Source organism: Corythoichthys intestinalis, chromosome 3, assembly GCF_030265065.1.
Source record: "Corythoichthys intestinalis isolate RoL2023-P3 chromosome 3, ASM3026506v1, whole genome shotgun sequence".
In the NCBI taxonomy this organism is placed as follows: domain Eukaryota; kingdom Metazoa; phylum Chordata; class Actinopteri; order Syngnathiformes; family Syngnathidae; genus Corythoichthys; species Corythoichthys intestinalis.
Genome location: NC_080397.1, coordinates 4,392,263 through 4,411,617, shown reverse-complemented (window position 1 = coordinate 4,411,617; position 19,355 = coordinate 4,392,263). Strand labels below are relative to the sequence as shown.

General features: G+C 42.8%; 1 protein-coding gene across 1 annotated transcript; it reads right to left on the bottom strand.

Annotated features, from left to right (window-relative positions):
• Positions 1-786: 786 nt before the first annotated feature.
• On the bottom strand, positions 787-19,181 carry mrpl1 (mitochondrial ribosomal protein L1). Its single transcript, XM_057832967.1, has 10 exons — positions 19,124-19,181; positions 18,361-18,411; positions 17,516-17,615; positions 9,984-10,254; positions 9,758-9,841; positions 8,438-8,509; positions 6,816-6,927; positions 6,652-6,752; positions 6,496-6,577; positions 787-1,446 (listed from the first exon to the last, which is right to left on the bottom strand). Exons 1-10 carry the CDS (start codon positions 19,164-19,166, stop codon positions 1,340-1,342), a joined length of 1,023 nt encoding a protein of 340 aa, XP_057688950.1. The 5' UTR covers positions 19,167-19,181; the 3' UTR covers positions 787-1,339.
• Positions 19,182-19,355: the final 174 nt, after the last annotated feature.

Genomic DNA, 19,355 nt, shown 5'->3' with positions numbered 1-19,355 from the left:
TGTTTCATGTTGTCATTTCCGGTCTGAGAGCTGCGATATTGCGTCACTTCCTGTCTGCGGGATGGGTACTGAGACGAGCGGCGCAGGGTACTGAGAGAGGCGGGCTGCAGCCAGACTCTCTTGGAAAAAGTTGCAAAGAAAAGACCAACCCGAAGAAGAAAACAACGAAGTAGAAAATTGTAGTTTGCAGCTCTTAGGAGTTTTAATACCTTCGTCCCACTTGCCCGATGAAGACAGATCTGAAGATGAAAGAAGTGATCCAGGAAACATTGATCTCACCATGGGTAATATGGTGAAATCATAATATGTTATGATGTATGATAAAATATTCTATTATGGAGTAGTAGATCTTGAGTTGGGTTCAGGTGTTTAAAAAATGTGTTTAATCGACCAAACCTGAAGATCCTGGTACTATTCTGACATTCATTCTGAATTATCTTAATGTCAAGCTACCTGGATTCAAACTTTCACAACAATTGCTATGATAATTTTTTATATTGAGAAGGGAAAAAAATCAGTTGAGCCCTCGTTGGTTCACTTTACCCCTTTTAATTTTGTAGTCAGTTTGCATTTTAGATGGTTTAAAGTACACCACCACTTTTTTCAACTAGTTATATTTTCAATACTAGTCATCATGAGTACTGTACATTCTGATAATTTCCATTGCTAGGAAATATTCTAAATTAATGGAAAACATTTTTACTGTTGTTTTAGCTTGCTTGGAGGAGAGCAAATGTTAAAAAAAAAAAAAAAAAAAAAAAAAAAAAAAAAACAAGGATCACATTGCCCCAGTCTTCCTATGATTAAAACTGTATAACAACGATTGCAAATGCCATTAATCATTGTGTTTATTTGCATGACTACATACTCAAAAACAGAAACCTTCCGAGTATTATTTATTAATTCAATTTGCAAATCACTTATCCTCACGAGAGTCACAGTGAAGCTGGAGCCTATCCCAGCTAACTATTTGGCAGGCTGCCGTTGGCAGTTGGTAGCTTGAGTTGTGCTAGGACCGAAGGGTGATTAGCAGAATGATTATTACTGTGGCTTTTAGGACAATAGCATCAAACTCAGATTTTTTTTTTTTTTTTAAATATCTTGACCACCCATTCAGATACAAAGCCGTGGATAATTTGCAGATAATAATAATAAAATGAAACAAAACAGAAAAATCAAAATTGATGCATATTTTAGCAGCAACAAGTGGTAGGAAACCTCATCTTCATGTAGGAGCAATACTGCTCCCTGGTGGCTAACGATGGAAGGGATTGGATTCCTTGAAGCCCTTTCACAAAATGTTTATTACTAATAATTACAATTTATACATGGGAGGACGTTATTGTTCTTTCTCGTCTTGATTCGTTTTTGGTAGGAGTTCTTCACTGTTGAACCACAGCGCCTCACTGGTTTGACTCGTAAGGATGGCACGTTCGATGAAGGGCCCTAAACCAGATTGAGGAAAGAAGAGAAGAGTAAAGGAGGGAAAAATGGCATCTAAATGTTCAAACCACTTTCTCTGCAATTGTTTATTAATTAGTTAGCTAAAGATGTTGTTTTTCTTTTCATTTTATTGTACTATATTTGTAAATTTTAGTCTTTTTAATATTGTATGATTAATATTCAGGATAGTTTTTGTCTATTTTTTTTTTTTCAGGATAAAATCAAAGGTTTTTTTTAAACAGTACTATTTTCAGTATGTCATTTTTTAATTGAACCCTCCCCCAAAATAATTTTTCCTCACAACCAGATTTTCCTGATTTATTTATTTATTTTTTACACCAGAAATATGCTTTTAACTGTAACATTTCTGTTTATCTTACTAATATTTGCTGTATTTGATGTCTAATAACCTAGCTAATAACCTAGCAAGCAGTACAGGGTGTACACCACCTAAGTTCAGACTGTCTTCTTCATACTTTTATGATTTCATCCTACTGCCTCCTGGTGGTCAATAATAGCCAATATTTCTCAGAAGTAGGCAAAATAGCTGTTGTCAGATATTTTTAATACCAGTACTATTTTAGGCAACCAAATGAGAGCATCTTAGATTGTCCCGCTCCACAGTGAATCGACATAACTCATATATCCATCCATCCATCCATTATCTTCTGCTTGTTCCGGGGTCGGGTCGCGGGGGCAGCAGCTTTAACAGGGAAGCCCAGACTTCTCTCTCCCCAGCCACTTCAACCAGCTCCTCCGGCGGGATCCCAAGGCGTTCCCAGGCCAGCCGAGAGACATAGTCTCTCCAGCGTGTCCTGGGTCGTCCCCGGGGCCTCCCACCGGTGGGACATGCCCGGAACACCTCTCCAGGGAGGCGTCCGGGAGGCATCCGAACCAGATGCCCGAGCCACCTCAGCTGGCTCCTCTCTACGCGGAGCAGTAGCGGCTCGACGCCGAGTCCCTCCCGGATGACCGAGCTTCTCACCCTATCTCTAAGGGAGAGCCCGGACACCCTGCGGAGGAAACTCATTTCGGCCGCTTGTATCCGGGATCTTGTTCTTTCGGTCACGACCCAAAGCTCGTGACCATAGGTGAGGGTAGGAACGTAGATCGACTGGTAAATCGAGAGCTTTGCCTTTCGGCTCAGCTCCTTCTTCACCACTACGGACCGGTGCAGAGTCCGCATTACTGCAGACGCCGCACCGATTCGCCTGTCGATCTCCCGCTCCCTCCTACCGTCACTCGTGAACAAGACCCCAAGATACTTGAACTCCTCCACTTGGGGCAGGATCTCATCCCCGACCCGGAGAGGGCACTCCACCCTTTTCCGACTGAGGACCATGGTCTCGGATTTGGAGGTGCTGATCTTCATCCCAACCGCTTCACACTCAGCTGCGAACCGCTCCAGTGAGAGTTGGAGGTCACGGCTTGATGAAGCCAACAGCACTAAATCATCTGGAGAAAGCAGAGATTCAATGCTGAGGTCACCAAACCGGACCCCCTCAACGCTTTGGCTGCGCCTAGAAATTCTATCCATAAAAATTATGAACAAAATCGGTGACAAAGGGCAGCCTTGGCGGAGTCCAACCCTCACTGGGAACAAATTCGACTTACTGCCGGCAATGCGGACCAGACTCTGACACCGGTCGTACAGGGACCGAACAGCCCTTACCAAGGGGCTCGGTACCCCGTACTCCCGGAGCACCCTCCACAGGATTCCCCTAGGCACACGGTCGAACGCCTTCTCCAAATCCACAAAACACATGTAGACTGGTTGGGCGAACTCCCATGCACCCTCGAGGACCCTGCTGAGGGTGTAGAGCTGGTCCACTGTTCCACGGCTGGGACGAAAACCACACTGCTCCTCCTGAATCCGAGATTCGACTTCCCGACGGACCCTCCTCTCCAGTACCCCTGAATAGACTTTACCGGGGAGGCTGAGGAGTGTGATTCCTCTATAATTGGAACACACCCTCCGGTCCCCCTTTTTTAAAAAGGGGGACCACCACCCCGGTCTGCCAATCCAGAGGCACTGTCCCCGATGTCCACGCGATGTTGTAGAGGCGTGTCAGCCATGACAGCCCTACAACATCCAGAGCCTTTAGGAACTCCGGGCGGATCTCATCCACCCCCGGGGCCTTGCCACCGAGGAGCTTACCAACCGCCTCAGTGACTTCAACCCCAGAGATCGAAGAGCCCACCTCAGAGTCCCCAGACTCTGCTTCCTCAAAGGAAGGTGTGTCGGTGGAATTGAGGAGGGCTTCGAAGTATTCTCTCCACCGACTCACGACGTCTCGAGTCGAGGTCAGCAGTACACCATCTTCACTATACACAGTGTTAATAGTGCACTGCTTTCCTCTCCTCAGACGCCGGATGGTGGACCAGAATTTCCTCGAAGCCGTCCGGAAGTCGTTTTCCATGGCCTCACCGAACTCCTCCCATGTCTGAGTTTTTGCCTCGGCGACTGCCGAGGCCGCAGTCCGCTTGGCCAGCCGGTACCTGTCAGCTGGCTCCGGAGTCCCACAGGCCAAAAAGGCCCGATAGGCCTCCTTCTTCAGCTTGACGGCATCCCTTACCTCTGGTGTCCACCAGTGGGTTCGGGGATTGCCGCCACGACAGGCACCAACCACCTTACGGCCACAGCTCTGATCGGCCGCCTCAACAATGGAGGTGCGGAACATGGCCCACTCGGACTCAATGTCCCCCACCTCCCCCGGGACAAGGGAGAAGTTCTGCCGGAGGTGGGTGTTGAAACTCTTTCTGACAGGGGATTCTGCCAGACGTTCCCAGCAGACCCTCACAATACGTTTGGGCCTGCCAGGTCTGGCCAGCATCTTCCCCCGCCATCGGAGCCAACACACCACCAGGTGGTGATCGGTTGACAGCTCCGCCCCTCTCTTCACCCGAGTGTCCAAAACTCCATAACTCATATAACATGGCTGAATCCATCGGCCCCCTATTAAGACCAACATAAGGTTTTGTTTGAGCAAATATGTTTTTTTATGCATTCGTAATTTAGTTTATTGGTATATTTAACTTTTTTTTGGTGAAATATGTGTTTGAACGATCTGTTAAGAGCATTGTAAAAATAAAAAATAAAAAACTGATTTTATCGCATTTAAACTAGCGGAAAAAACAGCTTAAAACTAAGCTATTTCAGCTCAGATGCAGCCGCGCCTCTCCTGTCACCCTGTCCTCTAAATTGGTTAAATGGTAATGGTAAATGAAGTTCCACTTGTATTGCGCCTTTCCACCTTTTAAAGGCCCTCAAAGCGCATCACACTATATCCTCATCTACCTACTGGTGACGCAGCACCAGGAGCAACGAGGGGTTTAATATCTTGCTCAAGGATAACGAGATGAGGTCATCAAGGCAGAGAATCGAACCCACCAGCTCTGGGTTGGGGAACAACTACCACTGAACTATGCCACTCCCTATTAATAGACCACAATCACGTGACGTCACAACTCCGCCCCCCTGACTGGTGCCGCCATATTGTCAGTCAGCTCATCGTCTTTACATATTACCGCTACGTACATTCCTCCTATTACTGCGTGTTTTTCTGCTTGTCTAAGGAATCACCGCCTAGTAAACGAATCCAAAAACCTTCCTGACAATCGTCAACATTGATTAATCAAAATGGTGAAGGCATGTGTGGCGGTTGGTTGCAGTAACAGAGAAGATAAACGGTCATTTTAGAAGTTGCTGTGTGTCCATTGTTAAAAGGGCAAATCTCTAAAGCAGCACGGTTTGTTAATCTCGGTCCATGATGCGTTTGTGTCGACAGCCGTTAGACAGCGGCGAAAACATCAATATGATGCCAACACGATCGCAGACGTCATCAGACGGAGACTACGAAGCTTGTCACCACGGTCGCGCAGCAAGAAGGTGAGCGCAACAACAGGTGTTGTGCCGAAAAATGCCCCCCCTGACGGGAGCGCCCACACGGAAACGACTTTCTTGTACCGTGAATATGTATTATTTCACTCTGCTTGAACTAATAAATGTCATACCTGTGTGATTGTCATTGGGATATGGTCGTGAAAACCTGTAGAATGTAAACTAATACATTTCTGTTCAAAGATGGTTATGTGGCCCAGTCCACAATTTGTTACTAAAATACAGTACTAATATTTTGTGTAATTTAATTGTTTAAAACTGATCTTACAGTCATAAATCCATTACTGTAATGGGTCCATGAAAACATTTGATGTTTTCACGTCTATAAATAATAAGCGCTCCCGTCAGGGGGGACATTTCATACGGGGCAGCTATTTTTCGGCACGCACCGGCCCGTTGTTGATCAAGTTTGATTTTACAATCGAGACAACGGTGACGCTCAGCTGACCAAATGTCGGTTTATAGCTGGGCCGGTGCCGATTTTGGGTACCCGACTCCTCATCGTGACATAAACTGGAGTATGATTGGAAATTTTGTGGTCTCAGGACGAGCTCTGACGCACGCGACGGGACCGGACGGGAGGAAACATTGGTTTGGGGATCAAATATGGATCTGCCGACTGGATCGACCGAAGCATTTCCAAATAACGGCTTTTATGCAACTCATCCAATGAGTTTACAGCATCTGAAAGCACCGGGGCTTCCATAATTTGCAAGTGAATCCACCTTTAGAAACCACGATCATTGACAATACGGACACAAAATGACGGACAATATGGCAGCACAATACAGCGATCACGTGATTGTGTGACGTTGGTGATTGGGGTCTATAGGTATTATTTTCTATTTGTGTGATTCAATTAACATGCTTTGAGCATTTCAATTAAGTGTTTGCATTATTCAATTTTTACACTTTTACTGCAAATAAATATCGGCTCCAAAAATCAGTTATTGCCCCCTCTAACTACCAATAATCGGTATCAGTCCTGAAAAATCCATACTGGTCGATTTATACTTTAAAGTAAGGTCAAATTTGTTTACTTACATTCTATTGGAATGCTATTACTGGTTTAACATGTTCTTATGACACTGATGTAAAACAACATGCTTTATTAATTACTCATTCATTATTATTATTATTATTTCTTTTACCCATATCAGCAGGCCGATGTGAGCAGACGTCTATCAGAACTGTTTCCAGGTTGGCGAGGATTTGCTCAGTTGAAAAGTCCAGCTGTAGGAAAGCGGGGGAAAATTTCTCAACAAGCTCCGCCTACTTGTCTTTACTATTACAGCACAACAACCTACCGTGGCCACTTGCGTCCGGACGTAGCACTCACTCTCAACAGCGTACTCGTGACCCGTACGAAAAAGCGACAACATTTTCGGAATGTTCACGCCGACAGAACCTGAAAAGAAACCACCGTGTGTGTCAAAGAATTAAAAAAAGATGCCAAGACGTTTGAACCCACCTCTCTTGCTCTTGGGAAACTTCTTTCTTAGTTTATTTTTGAGAGGCGTTAGTTTCTGCAGTATTTCCGGCACGGCTATATAAAAGTCGGCCACAATCTCGTCATCCAAGATCTGAAAAAGACAGCTCATTTCTGATACATATTTTTTATTTTTCTCATGTATTTTTTTGAGCACCAATGAAAATAAATTTAATTGAGTTGAATGAGTCAAGCTATTGCTCCTTCCTTCTCAACATGGCAGCGATTGCTGAAGTTTCTGCATGAGCTCTCTTGGGATTTAATGATAGACTGTTAAACTTAAAAACCTTTCCCAAACATATCCCGGTAAATTCCCGTGTAAGGTGACGCGGGATTTATTCTTGTCATTGCTTTCCCGCATGTAGAGATATCTCGGGAATGACGTGGGTTGGACATTTTCAAAGACTTGTCCCATGTTGCCCACTGGCAACCTTTGGGCGGGGACGGCTGCTGGCATGATTTTATAACCGGACATTATGTCATTTTTGGTTGGCATTGGTTGTCACAATGTTAGTCAAATCGTGTTTTGTTACAGAGTGTTTGTACATAGTGTTGTAGGAACCTTCCCGACGTCCTAACAGCAACCAATTCAAGCTCATCTAGACTGCATTTAAGCCCGTGCGATCCAAAAGAAGGGTGCAGAGATATTAACTTGCTGCGCGCCATTCGACACCTTTGCCACCCTTGCTTTGAAATCCCCTACATTATGCTGGTATTTGAGTGTATTTGCTTTGTTGTCTAATTGCCTCTCTGCCTTCCGCTTAGGTTAGTATTATTGATCCCCGTCGACTTTCTGTCATGGACTCTGATTGTGTTATTCCCCCTTTTCAGCGATCGCGTGTATTAATGTTTATATTTAATAAACCCTTGAACGCTTCCCTCCACTGTTTCCTGCTTTGAGGTACAAATCTTGTTTTCACAGTTGCGGACCCTAACATCGGCAACAAAATAAATCACACATTTACAAAGATGGACGATGCACTCTCATCCTTGGCTCCACGATCCACTAGCAATTTAACTTTGTTACGTTTTCAGTTTAATTTAGCTATTTCCAGCTTACCATGTTGATACTGGTGATTGTTATTATCATTATTATTATTATTATTATTATAGGAATGAGAGAGCTACAGGAAGTTAGGTAACCCACCTTGGCAACATAAACCTATTTTAGGTCACGACCTACCAGTTGAGAAACACTGGTTAATTGCTTAACAGTTCAAGTGATATATTCCCATTTCTGTCCAGACAAAGTAGAGCAGCAGCATACAGGAGAGATGGAAGTTGATGAGCATGAGCAGAGGTGAAGTGACTATCAACAACGGATGTCCCAATTTTGACTTAAAATACTGATGGCTGAAAAACAAAAAAAGTAACTTTTTTTTTTTAACAGAAACATGGATTTTGGTTTGGTCATATATAGTTTAAAGCAGTTTTCTGACTTTTTACAATAGATAAGTGCTAACAAAAAAAAAAAAAAAAAAAAACGAGAGAGAATTGCTCGCTCGCCAGTGCCCCAGTATTGTATTTGGTCCAGTGATGCCCCTGCTTTGGGTGGTCTAAACTCACATGTCATTTCCATTGTGAAAAGAGGATTAAAAAGTCACCTGCTGGATGAGCTCCGCCCCACCCACAAACGTGGCTCCGCCTTCCACAGCCACTTTAGCTTGAGCAGCATCCTGAGGCAAAAACAAAATCATCTTAGAAGCAGGCACTTGAACAGATTCATTTATGATTCAAATGTTTGGACTTGCAAGTTAGTTCATTTGGTAGCATTCATTCAGTTTACTTTTATATCAAATGAAACGGTTCCATCCACGAACAAAAAAATGACAATTTTACTGTCACATGCTAAAGCTGCTGCTGAATAAGCGGCAGATGATGGGACGGTTGGATGTTTTAAATAAAAAATATGACTATACGCAGTCCTCAAGTTACGACGTACCCGACTCATGTGATTTTGACTTTACGACGCCGGAGACTCGTTCGCCGTTTTGTCTCCAGTCGTTTTTTTTTTTTTTTTTTAAATAATGCTTACTTTTGTTTAGTGATGCATGCCTTTTTTTGCCGCAGGAAGCATAGAACATGTAATACTTCCGCACGTGAATAAGATCACATGTACACACGAAGAAGAACGTATTTGACCACAAGAAAAAGAGCGCATGCACACACACGAGGAAGAGCGCAATTGCACCCACGAAGAAGTCGCGCAGCCGAGAGAGTGAAACGTTATACAGCTGCAAGACGGCGTACACATTTGTTGTTTGTGATGCATCCACAGAGGCAGCACCTGTATATAACACCTTTCATACTATTTATTGTGCAGTTTCCATTGTGGTGAAACACTTCGGGGAACTTTATGTGATTGTTTTTGATGATGTGCTGACGCTAACTGATACATGCTAATCGTTTGCTGTATCAGCAGCTAGTGAGAAACGAAAATTTGAATTGCTGTTGTTTAAGGTGAAACTGATTTAATGTCATTTTTATTTCAGTTACATTCTGCAAGTGTTTATGTCATGAGCAGCTGACCAAAGTCAGCAAACCCCACGGACGTCTGACATCGTCATTTCGTAGCTTAGCTCGCTGTCTAGCTAAGACTTAGCTCCAACGTCTTTGCGAGAACAGTACAATAATACATGTTTCTGGTTAGTTATTTTGAGATCTGGCGGGTATTTGGGGGTACTTAAATGGTTGATTCCAATATACGCGGAAATTTAGGTTACACCGCCAGCGTAGTAACAGAACTCGTTCGTAACCTGGGGACTATTTTATTTGCTTCATCACTGTCATCGGGCGAAGGCTTATCTGAAGCTTGCTCGGGACTCCAAACCAACCAACCGACAACTCTTCAGTCAAAAATCTGGTTGGTTGGGCACTTGTAAGTCAAGTCTAAGTTAAAGATGTACAAAAGAAAAAGTCCTTACCTCAGTAAAAACCAAAACTTTGTTCACGTCTTTACTGAAAGGGTGTGGAAGATGCACCGTGCTTACAAACTGGTCGATCATTTTCTGGATGAAAAAATACAAAGTTAGTAACCTTGAGAGCAGCAGGAACTTTTGGGGAGCGTCAGAACTGATTGAAAATTCATCTTTAAGTCTAAATTTAGTTCTGGAGTAATTAAGCAAGAATCAACTTAAGACCATGGATCACCTTTTTCTCCAGTTTCATGTCCAGTTTGAGGTCCACGTAGACGGGTTGGTCGCAGGGAGTGAAGTCCAATACTTGGAAGCTCTTCAGCAGGTGTATCGCATCAGCGGCACTGTAGATGGTTCTGGGGTAGTACCTCAGTATGTAGACATCGTCCACAGGCGCCCATGCAGTCTTCCCATAAGGCTTGTGTCGCTCTGAGTCGTCCACCACCCTCTTCTCTTTCTTCACTTCAGGAGGTGCCGGATTTTCTTTCTTTCCTTTTTTTGACACCCTGAGAACAAAAAACATGTTAGTGTTGAGCTAGGTGGTTTGGTTGAATCATTTTTGTGTTTAAATATTTGTTGGTTTTGCGTTATGTGTCTATATTTAAAGAACTGTATTAGTGAGTCTTCATGGAATTCAGGGAAAGAATGTCTGCATTTTCAAGACTTCTAATTTGCGGATTCTTTTGGCACACCAAGCAAATAAAACTATTTCAGGAAAAAAAGGGTCTGATGGTTTACATGGTCTATGTTATAGTACGTCTGCCCACAATTAACAAGTCCCAAAAGTAAGATGCCTAATAGCGGAATTTTCTGCTGACTGCAACAGCTTCCGCAAAATCAGAACAGTCAATTGCTCAACGTATTTAAAGCGCCTGTGAGAGCATTAAAAAAAAAAAAAAAAAAATCTTAAATAGCATTTGAAGGGGAAAGGATATCATCATCGCACACACCATATAATTGTTTGCATTAGTCTAACACATATATAGTCTAACACATACATATGGTACAGGTTTTTGTAGGCACCGTCTAACTGTTTGCATTACTCTAACACACGTAATATAATTAATCAGGAAATAATATCATTTTCATATTTACGGTAGGACTACACTACTAATATAAATAGAACACCATAGTTTAATGAGAAGAAATAGAAGAGATGCCGTCTTATCACAAGATTGACGCACCAACTCTGGCAATCAGCTCTCCCAGCAAACTCCAAGGACAAAGCGCTTTGTCCTAAAACAAGTACAACCAGCCCGGACAGCAAAGTTGATAACGGGCGTCCCAATCCGCACACGAACCTAAGCCGCCCAAAACCGGCCACAGAGGGGATGACCCAAAAGCAACGCCCAGAAACGCCTTCGACAAGGCCCGCTTCAGCAAAGACTTTAAAAAGACTGGACACTGAGATAACACAGATTTTTTTCTGCTCGGAAACATTTAGCCTTGTTTTGGATCCAGAATTGTCCCTCCGTCGTCTGTTTTTGCCTTGTTTTTACCATTGTCGACGAATAAATTGTCAACCTGTTTTCGGTGAGTGTTCTTCAAGCTTTTGAAACATGGAGTCAGTACAAAGGGTTAAAATAAGAGGACGCGCGAGATTCGGCCTTCCCGGCGGACGCACGCGGAGCAGCGTCAGCCGAGCGGCACTTGTTTAGGCTGGTGCTGTTCCCAGGTGCGTCTGGGCTGGGGGCGAATTTCAACACATTATTATGTGAATTAGAATCATACTGAGACGATTCGACTATATGCAACAATTTGGCAAAGCACTGATGATGAGAAATTAGTCTTTTAATCTGCCGTTTAGCCCCGCCAAACATCATAAAGCTCCCCAGCTGGAGGATGACGTCGGCAGGGTCATGATTTCATCTGATTTACAATTCAACCCATTGAGGGGGAATTATTCAGAACGAGGGAACTGCGACAAAGAGAGCAGCAAAGTGTCATTGTTTCAATCTCTACTCCAATATTTTTACAGGATTTTTTTAAACCTATTTTTTCCTAAATGCCAAATAAATGGTATGGTCATGACAAATAACAGTCTTGTGCTAAATGGAATATGAAATATTATAAATGCATTTATTCCGTACGACAGGGCAAAATTACTGCATAATGGTCAAAACTGTCGACTTCTTGCACCTCCCGAATGGTATTTTATGCCTGCAGAGTTAGTCCTGGTTATGTCATTCCCCTTCCCCGGCTTCGGAGACAGAGGAAAGAGCTTAAACAAAACAGGAGGCGTGACAGCTAGTTGACATGCTAACCCGTATCGAGTGGCGTTTCCAAGTCTTTTTGACGCCTTTCGAAAACAAAAAATAACACAAAACTACCCTGGATCATGTTCCGCAGTGGCGGGGTGGGTTGTCTTTACCGATTGGCACACCTCCCAGCGGCGAGCAAGTTAGAGCTTTTCGTTCCCCTGCCATGTCAAGAGTGCTCGTTGCCGTGGAAGAAGCTGGAGAAGGACCGCCGAGCTGTTCCAATCTTTTTCGGCTTTCGAAAACGAAAAATAACATAAAACTACCCCAACTCATGTCACACACGGCGGCGAGGGTGGCAGCCTTCACCTATCTGCCAGCCTCCAGCGGCGAGTAAGTTTCGGCACATCGTACCCCTGCCACGGGCAGGAGTGCTCGTTGCCGGGGAAGAAGCTGGAGAATGGCCGAGAATGATGTCGGAGGAGCGCGTGCCTGCCCGAGCCCAACCCGAGGATACTGGTCTATTGCCGGGCACACGAAGAGGGTAGAGAGGGGGCTGGAAGTCTGGACGATATGGAGAACCGCAGATGAGAGTGGGGACTGCACGAGCATAAACTGAGTTTAGCGCTCTCTCGGCAGGCACACGAAGAGGACCGAGGTGGGTGTGTGACAAGCTGCCGGTCATCGGCCGAGTGGCCTTCTCGGTGGACAAGGAGCATTGTCAGCCACAAAATGCAAGCCACCTCCTTATTAAAATGTGTGCCATGATCCCAGTATTTGACATAATACAAAACACGTAGTTTACTCACTTCCTTTTAAGTCCAATGGTCCCACAGTCTGACTTGTTTTGGCCAATCTCCACGGTGAACGGGAAACTCAAAAAGGCTCACGCCTCTCCATGGTGCAGCAGCAAAAAGCTGCAGCACATTTTGCTAGCGTGATGTGAAAAATAAACGAATTAATCCGCAAAATCAGCTGAATCCACAGTCCAACTGCATGCTATTCAGCAATGCTGTATTATAAAATGCTGACCCGGGTGACGTCACTTCCTTAATCCAGGAAGTGATGAACTTTCATGGCTCGGGATTCAAAAAATTTAACATATAAATCGATTGCTTCCACACACATCCAAGCGGTCCACTTCGTTCAGGAGCATAAAATACCACGTGAAGTATGAAATAAACATGCTTTTTGCTGTCATAGGCACTTTAAGTATGTAAACTGCAAATTTCTTAGACCTCTTATAATGGAGAAAATAATGTTTAAACACCCAAAAAATGATACAGTTTACGGGCACAGCCCTTTTGTGATGTCGCTTATACCCACAAACATAGACACTATTAGACTCAAGCACAGGTGCATGTGATAATGGATATTAATGACATGATGAGAAAGGCCAGGTACTTTGGGATACTCACATTTACAGGCATGAAAATGGGTCAGGGGTTAAAAAGATGAGAAGGGTGTAGAGGAAATATGTTCCGGCGTTCTGCCAAAATGTCCTCCATCGGCGAAACGTCCTACATGACGCGAATTTGACAATTTTTCACATAAGGCTTAATATTCGAGTTAGCGGGGGTTTAATTACCTGAAGGAGTTGATTTCAACCACCAATGACTAGCGCTAGCTTAGCCACTCAGGAGCCCTGAAACTAACAAATAACTGGCAAACTGTCACAGAATTTGTTCAAATCAACTCCAAGGACTAATTAAAACCCGGCTAACTCAAAGATTAAGCCTAATGTAAAAAAAATCTGAACTTCCCCTTTAAAATAAAGACCATTGAATATGGCCATTAAAATGTTGTCAATAAAGGTTTTAGAGCAATAAAACAAACAACAAAAATGAATGAAATGAACAAGAATCCTTCAAAGTATTTCCTAATGAGTCCAAATTATTTTTCGAACAGATCGTTTGACTATAGCACCTTAGAGACAGCTGTTTGCTTTGCTTAGCCAAAACTACAGCTGAGGAGGCAAGATGGATATTTAGAATTTCTTTAACCTAAGCTTTCAAAACCTTCAACAACAACTGAGCTTGAACCGAGGATTGAGCACGAGCAGTATCAAAAAGTCCTGGCTGTCTTGTTACCTGTTGTGCTGTAATTCCAAGTGGTGCTTGAATTGGATGCTTTTAGCGGTCAACAGTCTTTTTGAGCCAGCGCAAAGTTCGCAGCGCACGGAGCTATTTTTGTCATCTTTACTGGACAAAAATGTGACGTAATGGCTGTGTTTCCAGTGTGCAAATGCAGCAGTTTGTAGTATATCTCCTGCCTATTTCATTGCATCCTGGCGACGTAGCAAAGCTATGTTGTTTTGGCCGCAAACTCCCAGCGCTCACACATCATGGTAATACACGTGACCTGTTTTTTTTTTCCATCCCTGATTAGAAAATGTGACATGTGATGTCACTCCCATGACTAAAGTATTCTTCATTCTACATACATTATGGGGCAATAACAAAATAGTAACGCACAGGCATCAAGGAAATTAACTTTAATCAAATTACTGATTTAGAAAAATGAACGCGTTAGACAGCGCTTTACTGAAAGAAAGTAATCAGATTACAGTTACACATTACTCACATAACGCATTACTGACAACACTGCTTTTATATTACCGTTAAATACACAAGCTTGACGCTAACTTAACGGGGGCTATTTTTTTCACCGGAGATTTGGCTAGCTCTGGCAGTGTTCAACGCAACCTGCCACGAACGGCAGTAACTTTGTCATACCGCAAAATATAAAAACGATTGAAACCATTACTCACCAAATTCAATATGCTGGCAAATGCATTCATATAAAAAAAAAAAAAATTGGGAGTGAGACCTCTTCTCGTCCAGCGAACGTGAACTTGTGCTTAGGACAAGATCATCTGTCGTAATTAGCGATCTTTGACGCTCTCTTTTTTCCTCCCCTGCATTCAAACTTGTTTCCCTCTCAGCGGCTGTGATTAACCTCAATGAAGTTGCTCTCCTAGTTAAGCCTTGCCTATCATTCGTCTTTTTAAGTTTTTAGTAACTTTGTGTGTTGAATTTGAAAGGAAAATGTGTGCTTTGTTTTGGCGAACTTTTTCATGAAGCTAAACTGTTGAAGCTACTCACACGTGGAAAAATACGATTGTACAACGTTTTAAATGTATTCATTTGGTATATTTCAGTTACCACGATTTGAGGGATCAATGAATTGAAGAAAAGTACGCCTTGTGTTTGGAGTGTTTGTTTTTGGGTTTGCTGGAATAGCGTGACTGACACGCAGCATCAAACAGGGGAAGGGGTAAGCGCTGCCGCGCCAAGCCACTTCTGGATGCATTTTTGACACATGAAAAATAACGAATACGTACTACTGTATAACGGAAAAATTTTGTGGTTTTGTAACCGCGACGTTTTCATAGCATGGTAAACCGTGAAGGTAACCGGCACATGCCTACATCCCCACACGCCTTAAAAATGTTGTCCTCGGATCTACACGATTCACGTAGGTCATCCTTTTTTACTTCAAAACGGCGAATTTCGCCGAAAGGTGAGAGATTTTCATGCCTGCACTTAGGCTACGTCTACACTAGGACGGATAATGGCCTTAAACGTGTAATTAGTTGGACTATACGGCATGTCGGCCACACTAGAATGCCTATTACCCGGATTAGTTGTTGGACGGATAACATAGGCGGGTAATGTTACCCGCCGTCTACGTGCCGCCTAATATGGACTGCTGTCACCGTAAAACATTCGGATACCCAACAAGGGACGTCATGCCGTCGCTGTTTTTAGTACGGCATGACAGCATGTAAACAATGGAGGCGGACGATCACGACGTGGCATTCCTGGTCTTTTCTTTTCCACACATTTTTCTTGAACCTTCAAACTACGTCTCAATAATATGCTTCAATTCAGTCCTGATTTGGGGTCCTCCAATCGCGGATGAGATGGAGATGAGCGTTTTTGACAGAGCTCGTTTCCCGAGTTGTCTTACATCAGCCAGCTACGGGGCTGGCCGCTCCCAACTCAATGCCGACCGAACACAAGTACTGTGTATAAAAAAGCATAGTCTGAAACCCCGAAAAGTGACCTGTGTGGTACCCCCAGTCAAAGAAGCGCGCGATCAGTTTTTTTCCCAAGGCATTTCTGCCTGTCAAAACTGTCTCCACTTCCAGGATCGCCACTTTTATGCACAAGCAGCCTGGTTGCGGCTTCCAGGAAATATACCCAGCGCCACAACATATGCTTTTATTTGTTATTTTCCAAGTGGTGAGAGCGCAACTGAGCATCGATTGTAACATCCCGAGTAATGATGTCAGGCTTTCATTGTTTTATTAAAATTTATTTCAATCACAACTTGGCTCCAGCTCGTAAAAGCCGAGCGTGCTCTCCCTTCCACTCTTGCTCCAGCATGATGCGTTCGATTGCGATCACGGAAAAAACAGTGATCACAAAATAATGACAGTCTAGAAGGTGTAGTAATTTCGAAATTTGCCGCGGGCGAGGAATGAGTTTCCGGTTCAGAGGTAAACCGTGCGGGCGGTGACGTAACACATGAGGATTCTCCTTTTTATGCATGCGTAGTTTGCGCAAATGCAGGCGTACCTTGCAGAAGCAGGGGGGGGGCCTTAAACGCACCTTTAACGAAGTATGGACAGGTATAAAAATAGTCAGCAAAATACCCTGGAGAAAATTATCTGTCCTGATGTAGACGTAGCCTTAGTTGGCTAAAATAGTACATCTATCGACAAAAATATTTTAATGCCCACAGGAAAAAACATTCAGGGCGCAGAATCATGGATTGCTCACTACAGAATCAGGATTGTTCTCTGCAGAATCACTTTTACAATGTTTATTCCTGTGGGTAGGGTTGCCAACAGTCCCAGATTGTGCGGGGCATCCTGGAATTTAGGAAATTCTGATTGGTATCAGAACTTCCTAGATTACATATTGTCCCGTCCAATCACCCCTGTGAAGTTGGCCCCCCATCAGATGCAAATTTATAGAAAAAACATGTCATTTGTTTGTGCTCGCTTGTGCTGAAATTTTTTGTTTGTTTGTGCTGCAATTGTTTTTGAAATATTCACAATTCTTTTATCGGTCAATCTGGGATCAACCAGCCCCTCATTTTGATTAAAAATTGCTAAACATTGTGTCAATTGTTTGTGCTACGTTTGTGCTGTAAAAATGTTCGTTTGCGCTGCTAATGTTTTTGAGGTATTAATTCTGAGTGATGATGTCATGCAGCCCCCATCCCCAATTGTTGCAAAATGGACCCGAAATGGTGCCATTCGTTTATGCTAACTTTGTGCAGTAAAAAATTTCGTTTGTGCTGCTATTGTTTTATAAATACTGAGATATTAATTTCGAGTGATTGCGTCACTGGCAGCCCTTCCGTGTCATAACTCCAGAGGCTGATAGAGCATACCAACTCCCTTAATAACAGAGGTTCATCCAACATCTAGCTTGAATGTAGCTCAAACGAATGGCACCCCTTCGGGTTTCTTTAGCAGTAAATGGGGTGCTGCAAGTTACACCAACACATGAAATGAATATCTAAAAAAAAAAATAAAGGTCCCTCACAAACTCACTTGACAGCAGCCAAAGTCCTAACAGGAATTTTGCTGGCAGAAGAACCAGGGAAGTTGGGAACACTGCCGTTTAGGAGCTGGCGCTGACATCTGCTGACAACTGGATTATAAAGGTAAAATAGCAAACAGGCGAAGAAAAAGGTAAACATACTGAATAATATTTCACTTCGATTTTTTGCAATGCCTGAACATAGGACTATCTCGTACACATTTTATATTTATTTAGATTTTATACTTTTACACTTACTAGTCACTTTTGAAATTTTAACTTATCCTGCACTGTAAAGGGAGATGCTCCGCAATTTCATTGTTTAGTTGTATAACGACAATAAAGGACTATTCCATTCTATACACAGTTCTAAATCTACTGATCAATTCCGCTCTTGGCGGATAGGTTAGGATAAAAGACACCAGCAATGATTGGGTTAAAAACAGCAAATTCACAAAATTTATAGAAACATATATAGCTTAAAATTAGTTTGATTGTAAAATTGTAGCAAATGCAAACTGAGCTTTTCGCAAGCTACGCGTTTAAAGCAATAAAGAGCGCCGATTACTGTAAAAGCCACGCATACACATCATTATAACACATCGGTGTCACTACCAACAATATTCAGATTATGAATCCAAATGCAAACTTGGGTTTTGATTACTCAGTCCGAGAGGAATAGCAGTTACAACATCAACACTTTACGTTTAAAAGTAGAAATAAAATACAACACCGGTAAGGTTAAAAAAATATGTAAATATACTTATATATATATATATATATATATATATGTATGTATGTCAGTCATTTTTTTATTCGTACTGAAATAAATATGCTGATACATATCAATACTGACCTTTCCAAATAGTACATGTGCAGGTCGCCATCATGGCGGTCGCCGGGAAAGCTATTCGGGTGAAACAAGACAACGCATAATAGTTCCGTAGGGTAGACGGGCAATGTGAGACATTTTTTACATTTGCTCTCCCCCCCAAGCAAGCTAAAACAACAAACCAGTAAAGTTGACATATTTCCCATTAATTTAGAACGTGTCCTAGCAATTGAAAGGATCCGAATATATTCAGGGTGAATAATACTGAAAATATAACTAGCTAAAAAAAGTGGTACAGTATTGTGTCTTACTTTACCCCATCTAAAGTGCAAACTCAGACAGGCGAGAAAAAATGAAAAGGGTAACGTGAACCAATGAGGGGCAAACATTTACTTTTTCCGTCATAGAAAAAAAAAATCATATTAGCAAATGTTGTGAGTTCATAACAGGAAGCTAGACAATAAAATAATTCATAAACAATATCAGAATAGTAACAGCATGCTCGGGTTTGGTCCGTGTCTCTTTTGGTAATTGGATATTACATAAATAGAAAAATCGAAAAATAGAAAAACGGCTGGTTATTTGGTTTTCGTTTTAAAACGGAAAAATCTAAATTGAAATACAGCTTGATTTTCTTGCTTCTTATCCAGAACGAGTAAGGAAAAGTCCCAAAACAGTGTGATTTTTAAATTTTAAATTCTTTACCCAAAATAGAATTTAGCACGAGACAAAAATCGAAAAATGGTCCGTATATTTGTTTTTAGTTACCAGAAGTTCTCCTACTGACCGGGAGATGGCGACAGCTTGACGCCTACACATATGCCTGCCATCCGTCGGTCTTTGTCAGTCACGTGCCCAAACTAGCGGACGCGCCCCCAGGCGCCATTTTGGGTGTACCGCGGATGTAAACAAACCAGAGCAGGAGTAGCCAGGGAAGCAGTGAGTTTTTAAACCGTTTTAAACTTTTTGCTTCAAGCATGAGAGGATACCGTACAGGGACAAACTTATCAAGGAGGCCA

Coding starts and splice junctions, on each gene's coding strand:
- mrpl1 (XM_057832967.1), bottom strand. CDS start 19,166: ATGGCAGGCATATGTGTAGGCGTCAAGCTGTCGCCATCTCCCG. Junction 6,928..8,437: donor GGGCGGAGCTCATCCAGCAG/GTGACTTTTTAA, acceptor TGTCTTTTTCAG/ATCTTGGATGACGAGATTGT. Junction 6,578..6,651: donor TCCGGACGCAAGTGGCCACG/GTAGGTTGTTGT, acceptor GCTTTCCTACAG/CTGGACTTTTCAACTGAGCA.